The sequence below is a fragment of the Schistocerca piceifrons genome, chromosome 8 (assembly GCF_021461385.2).
Source record: "Schistocerca piceifrons isolate TAMUIC-IGC-003096 chromosome 8, iqSchPice1.1, whole genome shotgun sequence".
Taxonomy (NCBI): Eukaryota; Metazoa; Arthropoda; class Insecta; order Orthoptera; family Acrididae; genus Schistocerca; species Schistocerca piceifrons.
The window spans coordinates 483,848,616-483,856,334 of NC_060145.1; the positions used below are offsets into that span (position 1 = coordinate 483,848,616).

The following is a 7,719-nucleotide window of genomic DNA, read 5'->3' on the forward strand; positions in this document are numbered from 1 at the left end:
CCTGCCTCTCTCCCCCTTCTCCCCTGCCTCTCTCCTCCCTCTCCCCCTCCTCCCTCTCTCCTCCCTCTCCCCCTCCTCCCTCTCTCCTCCCTCTCCCCCTCCTCCCTCTCTCCTCCCTCTCCCCCTCCTCCCTCTCTCCTCCCTCTCCCCCTCCTCCCTCTCTCCTCCCTCTCCCCCTCCTCCCTCTCTCCTCCCTCTCCCCCTCCTCCCTCTCTCCTCCCTCTCCCCCTCCTCCCTCTCTCCTCCCTCTCCCCCTCCTCCCTCTCTCCTCCCTCTCTCCTCCCCCTCCTCCCCTCCCCCTCGCCCTCCTCCCTCTCTCCCCCTCCTCCCTCTCTCCTCCCTCTCCCCCTCCTCCCTCTCTCTCTCCTCCCTCTCCCCCTCCTCCCTCTCCCCCTCCTCCCTCTCTCCTCCCTCTCTCCTCCCCCTCCTCCCCTCCCCCTCGCCCTCCTCCCTCTCTCCCCCTCCTCCCTCTCTCCTCCCTCTCCCCCTCCTCCCTCTCTCCTCCCTCTCTCCTCCCCCTCCTCCCCTCCCCCTCGCCCTCCTCCCTCTCTCCCCCTCTCCCCCCCTCCTCTCTCCCCCCTCCCCCTCCTCTCTCCCCCCTCCCCCTCCCCCCTTCTCTCCCCCTCTCCCCCCTCTCCCCCCTCTCTCCCCCCTCTCTCCCCCTCTCTCCCCCTCTCTCCCCCTCTCTCCCCCTCTCTCCCCCTCTCTCCCCCTCTCCCCCCCTCCCCCCTCTCTCCCCCCTCCCCCCTCCCCCTCTCCTCCTCTCTTCCCCCTCCCCCTCTCCCCCCCTCTCTCCCCCCTCACCCTGCCCCTCTCCCCCTCTCTCCCCCCTCTCTCCCCCCTCTCCCCTCCCTCTCCCCCCCTCTCCCCCTTCTCCCCTGCCTCTCACCCCCCTCTCTCCTCCCTCTCCCCCTCCTCCCTCTCTCCTCCCTCTCCCCCTCCTCCCTCTCTCCTCCCTCTCCCCCTCCTCCCTCTCTCCTCCCTCTCCCCCTCCTCCCTCTCTCCTCCCTCTCCCCCTCCTCCCTCTCTCCTCCCTCTCCCCCTCCTCCCTCTCTCCTCCCTCTCCCCCTCCTCCCTCTCTCCTCCCTCTCCCCCTCCTCCCTCTCTCCTCCCTCTCTCCCCCCTCCCTCTCTCCCCCTCCCTCTCTCCCCCCTCCCTCTCTCCCCCCTCCCTCTCTCCCCCTCCCTCTCTCCCCCTCCCTCTCTCCCCCTCCCTCTCTCCCCCTCCCTCTCTCCCCCTCCCTCTCTCCCCCCTCCCTCTCTCCCCCCTCCCTCTCTCCCCCCTCCCTCTCTCCCCCCTCCCTCTCTCCCCCCTCCCTCTCTCCCCCCTCCCTCTCTCCCCCCTCCCTCTCTCCCCCTCTCCCCCCTCCCCCTCTCCCCCCTCCCCCTCTCCCCCTCTCCCTCTCTCTTCCCCTTCCCCCTCTCCCCCACCCCCTCCCTCTCTCCCCCACCCCCTCCCTCTCTCCCCCACCCCCTCCCTCTCTCCCCCATCTCCCCCCTCTCCCTCTCTCTTCCCCCTCCCCCACCCCCTCCCTCTCTCACCCACCCCCTCCCCCATCTCCCCCCTCTCCCTCTCTCTTCCCCCTCTCCCTCTCTCTTCCCCCTCCCTCTCTCCCCCACCCCCTCCCTCTCTCCCCCCTCTCCCCCCTCTCCCCCCTCTCCCCCCTCTCTCCGTCCGCCCTCTCCCCCTCCCCCGTCCCTCTCTCCCCCCTCTCCCCCTCCCCCGTCCCTCTCTCCCCCCTCTCCCCCTCCCCCGTCCCTCTCTCCCCCCTCTCCCCCTCCCCCGTCCCTCTCTCTCCCCCCCTCTCTACCCCCTGCTCTCCCCTTTTCTTGAAGTCTTGCCTGCAGAAATCTTTCTCATATGCGTGTGACCCATATGGAAATTTCTCAGTTGAATATCTGTGCGATTACTTTGGTGGTATAACACTAGGAGGACCAGCATTAGCAAACTATCTAGAAGGACTGCTGCCAGTTATTTTGACTGGTGCAGTTTTTCTTCTTTATTTCAGTTTTACTTCTTAAGTTACTTCAGTACGGTGTGCTGGTCAGTAGTGCATTGTGCTTATCGTACAAATGTGTTATGTTTAAAAATTTCAATAAAAAGTATATTTAATTAAATAGAAAAGACTGAAGTAAAGAATACATTGTAAATACAAAATAAGTTGAAACTAAACTTTCATATGCATATAAATATGTAGTTATGCAATAATATTTTTCATCTGTATGACTTGTACTAACCAAAATATAGAATATAGTGTGGAAAATAAAGAAAAATGGACACACATGACTAGAAAATAACACTTTTTCCTTGTGTGACATCTTTTCCAAAACTTTTTGCACACATGGACTGAACACTTGCGTTATTGTGATGCAAGAGCCATGAATTGTCTTGCCACGTTTCAGTCCGTTTCCTTCTCACATTTTCCCAAAGGCATCACAACACGTCCCAATAGTACCTCTGATTAACAATTTTTCCCTGTGGCATGAATTCAAGACGAACGAATCCTTCAGTGTCAAAGAAAACTATCAGCATGGCTTTGACATTTGACCTGACCTGATGATTTTTTTTTTGTCTTAGAGAACCTGTCTCGACCCATTGTTAAGACTGAACTGTGATCTCAATATCATATCTGTAGACCCGTGTCTCATCACCAGTTACGATTCTCTTGAGGAACATCCCATTCTCATATGCTCGATGGACTTTGTGGTCTCATCTTATGAGCCACAGGATGAACTTGATGAGAACACGATGCATTCCATGTTGCTTTGTCAGGATTTCGTGATGTGATCCAACTGAAAAGTTACTCTTCTGCAATCTCTTGGACAGTCAGTCTTCGATTGGCACACATAATTTCGTTGACATTCCTGACACGAGCGTCATTGGTAGGTATCTGAACAAGGGTCATCTTTAACTTCTGTCGAGCCATTTTTGATTTATGTGAACCATTCATAACACAGAGTATGGCTTAGGCACTCATCATCATAGGCTTCCTGCATCATGTGGTGTGTGTCTGTAAAAGTTTTTTCGAGTTTAACGCAAAATTTAATGCAGATGTGTTCTTCCTCTAACTCTGCCATCTCAAAATGTGCAAGCTGTGCGACACAATGCTCTACTCAATACACCACTGAACGGTAACTAAAAGACGTACAACAATGAAACTTACGGCAGTTACACATTAAACACAGGTGTGTGCAGGGATGCCAACCTAATTTCACTGCAACACACCATTGGCGGGAATTTACGAGTGTTCCCGAATTTTTTGAACTGACCTCCTATGGCTGGTGGTGCATGTGAACTTGTGTCCCTAGACTGTGCGGGGGGGATAATTTTCATTAAAAATGGTACAGCAATTTAAGTTGTGGGAGTCCACTTTAACTGTGAAACCATTATACAGTAAAAATTCTAAAATTTTGATAATATTTTGCTGTGTTTTGTACCAGTTAAATCATAACAACACAAAATGTGATAGTGTGCAGAGAGAATTTTTGCTCTCATCCTGGCCTTTCATCCCGGCCTTTCATCCCGCTTGCCAGCTATCCCTCTGCCCATCCCACCCAACATGACTGCACTCAAGTCCAGCTGGTACTGTAGCTCATCAAAGGACTTCCTCCAAAAGCTAGCAGTTTTCGTTCTCTTTTGTACTTACCTGTCAGTGACTCGACAACTTTGATGTTTGTTGAGTGATCTCGTTTACTCCTAAATTACTATGTTGAAACATTAGATGTTGTCCCTGTATCCATTTGAATTTTGCAGCCTCCACTAGCGTACTATTTGAATTGCTTCACGCTGAATATCGTGTGTAGTTGAAGGTGATGAACAGGATGGAATTTATCACATTTTGAATTTTAGTAATTTGACACAAGCATAGTGAGCAATTGAGACACCGCAACTCGTGATGTAACGAGTTGAAGCTGTACTGTACAGTGTGCTTCTCGCTCGTGGTAGTGGAATTTTGATAAAGTATTATTTACTATTAGTGATGTAACACTACAGAAATGTTCTTTAATATTTTCAGGCTACAAAGACTTGCAGACACGCAAAGAAACCAGAGAGGCCGCTTGGAGATCACCTGGGTGGGATGAGTGTGTCGCATATACTGTGCCACTCATTCGCGACATGCATACGAGAATTCTGCTGCCTACAGAATTCTCTCCAACAAAGTAATAAATGCTTTTTGGTAGCTGTAGTATGAAATGAGAGTACGGAGTGGGCACATACTTCGAGAAGGAAAGTCGAGTTGCATTTGTAGGAAGTGGCACATGAATTGTTGGTTTTTAGACCGATGCTTCAGTTTTTAAATCTGATAAACAAATGGATCATGTTGTATCCTACCATGTAAATATGTTTTGTAAATGAAATAGTGAAATGTATCCATACCAAAGTGATGTAGTGATCAGTGTTCTCCATGGAATTCTTGACTCTGTTTTAAAATTTCCTGCTTGTTACTTTGTACTTTCTTATCATCTTTTAACTTTTTGAAATGCTTATATTTTAATATCTTTGATTCTTTATGTATAGCCATAAAAGAATGGATTTAACATTTTTATGGCATCATGTATCGTGCTGAAACAGTTACTTTCCTCTTAGATTGTGTGTTTGTACAAATATTGCCATGAAATGTAATAAGAAATTGAAATAGCTCTATAAATAAAAGTTATAGACTAAAAATAACAGAAAATTGCCATGATTTCAGTTATTCATGGAAAAAAATGTGATAATATTTTAATGCTTAACTGATGGATAAGGTGTCTGTTAAGTTATGCAACCAACTTTTTCTTGTGCTTCAAGTAGAGATAATACAGATATTTCAGGTCAGATTAAGACAGTTGTCAGTTATCTGGAGATACAGACATTTTTCAATGCTTCATTGAAACTTCGGATCAGATGTAAACCGTTTGTTAATCTCTTTTCATCTGTTCTCCCCTTTCTTGACAAATGAGAATGTTTTTATAAAAATAATGTAGGAAAAGACAGATTGGTACTTACTATAAAGAAGACACATTAAGTTGCAGATGGGCACAATTAGGACACTTACATAAAGCTTTCGCCCACAGCCTTCGCCTGTAAAAGAGACACACACACACCATTCATATGCAAAAGCAAACACATCTCATGCACACACGACTGCCAACTCCAGCACCTTGGGCTGAATGCAACTACGCTGTGGGACGCAAGCAGCAGTCTGGAGAAGGCGGGAAAGGGGAAGGGATAGTAGTGTATGGCTGGGGAGAGAGATAAACACTGTCTGGTGGAGTGTGCAGGGATTAGAATGCCAACAGGTGCAGTGTCAGGAGATTGTGGCTGGGCTCGGCCTACAGTAACATACTGTCCCAACACCCTACACCCAAGAGTTTCCATCCTATCATGTCCTCCCTATTCTCCTCCCCTACCCTGTTTATTTACCACCCTCTGTCAATGCATCCACCCATGTTTCCCAACTCCTCTTCCCCCCCCCCCCCCCCCCCACACACACACACACACACACACACACACACACACACACACACACACACACACACCAGCCTCCCACATGATAGTTGCATTTGAGCCCAAGATGCTGCAGTTGGCATCAGGTGTGCTTGCTTGTGTGTATGAATGGTGTGTCTCTCATACTGATGAAGGCTGTGGCCGAAAGCTGTATGTAAGCATCTTGTAATTGTGCCCGTCTGCAACTTACCCGTGTGCTCTTTACAGTGAGTAGGAATCAGCCTTTTTTCCTACATTGCTGACATTTCTACCTGGAGTTTCCATTGTTCGATTATGTTTTATAAAACATAGGTAACACCCAACTGAGGAATGAATGCCCGAGTATCACGTTTAGTCTGAAAAAAATCAGCTTTGAATCTTGTATGAGCTCACCCAGTTAGGGGGGACAAAGTCTGTATGAAGTTCACGTTATTTGCTTGACAGACAATTTTTATTTGGCTCTTTGTTTCTGCCTCATGCTCTGCTTTGCATTGTTAGACTTGCTTTGTTGATGCTGCACAGTTTTTGTAATTTTGATTGAGGTAAACTGACACTGCAGTGCTCGTCTTCAGCACATCAGTTCAGAAATCACCGTGTGTGATTTGCTCGTTCATTTCTATATGTCTCCTTTTGAATTTTCCTTTTTGCGAGACCACGTGCCAATTTGAAATTCTGGATTCAAATATTTTAGTGTTAGCATAACTTCTTTTGTCTTCTATTTATTGTGTCAATACTCGTGGGTATTGTGATATATTGTGAAATTTTGAACATTTGCTGTGCCACAGTAAATTCACACTGATAGTGTCAATTGTTGGCCTAAACTTAAATTCTGTTCTTTTAGAAATATTTGACATTTAAAAAAGTGTTCCCACTCCCACCTCTCCCCTCTCCATCAGTTGCAAGTGTTGTAGACTTTGTAGCAAATCAGCATTTGAGATTTACAGCTACTATCAATGAATATTTCACCATGAATTCCAGTGTATTAAAATTCAGAAATAAGATAGTTGTGTGTATAAGCAATTCTGTAACAAATCATCGTTTGTAATTCAGTTACTGTAGCACATGTAGGTGACATGTCATCTTACATCTAGTTTTCCTTTTCAGGAGGAGTGTATATAATCTACATTTGTTACAAATTAATGCATTTTTTGTTAGCAACTGTAACTTCCAAAAAGTATTAGGAAACTAGTACCTTTTACCATAGATTTTTCTGTTGCCATAATAGTAATCTCATTTTGTGTACTAATTGACTCAGTTCTTAAAGGAAAAGAGTAGTATTTTTAGCTCAACAGACAACAAGTAAATCGGTTAACAATGCAGCCCCCACTGTGAATGCTGTTCTCAAATACAAAATGAGTTGGTGATATTTGTAAGCAGCTGGAAATCAGCATTGCTGCTGCTGAAAGAGTGGCAGCTACTGTGAATCGGTTTGTTGGGAGAGCTCCTGAGAATCGTGTGCCAGACGTATCAAATGTACCTCAAGTACTGTCTTCTCTTATGGATCCTGTCTCCGTTGCAGGAACCAATGGGACCATCACTACCAGTCCGCTTGACTGTGAGTGGCATGTCAGTGGTAGGGTAAGTGCCCTGTACAGTAGAGATAGGGACTATGGGAATTCAGGTTCTTACACCAATTCTCCTAACCAACAAGTTTGAGGTGCTTGTCTGTAAATGAAGCTGAGCCAGAGGGACTCACTTGAGCGTTTGAGATATTTGCTTATCCTGTGTAAAAAGGAAGGCAAACGGAATTGGATAGGTGTCAGTTATCATTGGTTCAAACAAAGTGACGAGTAAAGGAACCCTTTTTAGGGAAACAGCAGGAAGGACCATCAGGTGCACTCGGTGTGTGTATACATGTGGGCCTCATTCAACATACTTAAGAGGCTATTCCAGCATTCATTGAGGCTAAAGGGTGTAACCAACAGCAGATTGTGGCGCACGTTGAAACAAACGGTGCTTTTCATCTGCGCTCTCAAATCATTCTTGTATCAGTCCAGTGACTGGTAGAGAAGGTTGAGAATACCAGCCATGCTCACAGAGTGTTATCTCCAGAATTGATTTTGCCCCCTATTTGTGAGTTAAATGGAAAGATTGAATCACAGGTTCTATGATAAGTTAGGCTGGAACTTCTGGGACTTGTGCCATAGGGTTGAAAACTATAGGGTCTCCCTACATGAGTCAGGTGAGCACTGCACATCAGACACACCTACACCGGTAAGTGACTGTGTGCGAAGTGCACACAAGGACTTCTTC

General features: G+C 47.2%; 1 protein-coding gene across 1 annotated transcript in view; it reads left to right on the plus strand.

Annotated features, from left to right (window-relative positions):
* LOC124711446 (protein NipSnap) overlaps window positions 1–4,678 on the plus strand; it is a 23,306-nt gene extending 18,628 nt beyond the window's left edge. The window contains exon 5 of the mRNA XM_047241526.1: window positions 4,016–4,678. Within this exon, the coding sequence (XP_047097482.1) occupies window positions 4,016–4,164 (149 nt within the window). The 3' untranslated portion in view covers window positions 4,165–4,678. The remainder of the gene's footprint in view (window positions 1–4,015) is intronic.
* Window positions 4,679–7,719: the final 3,041 nt, after the last annotated feature.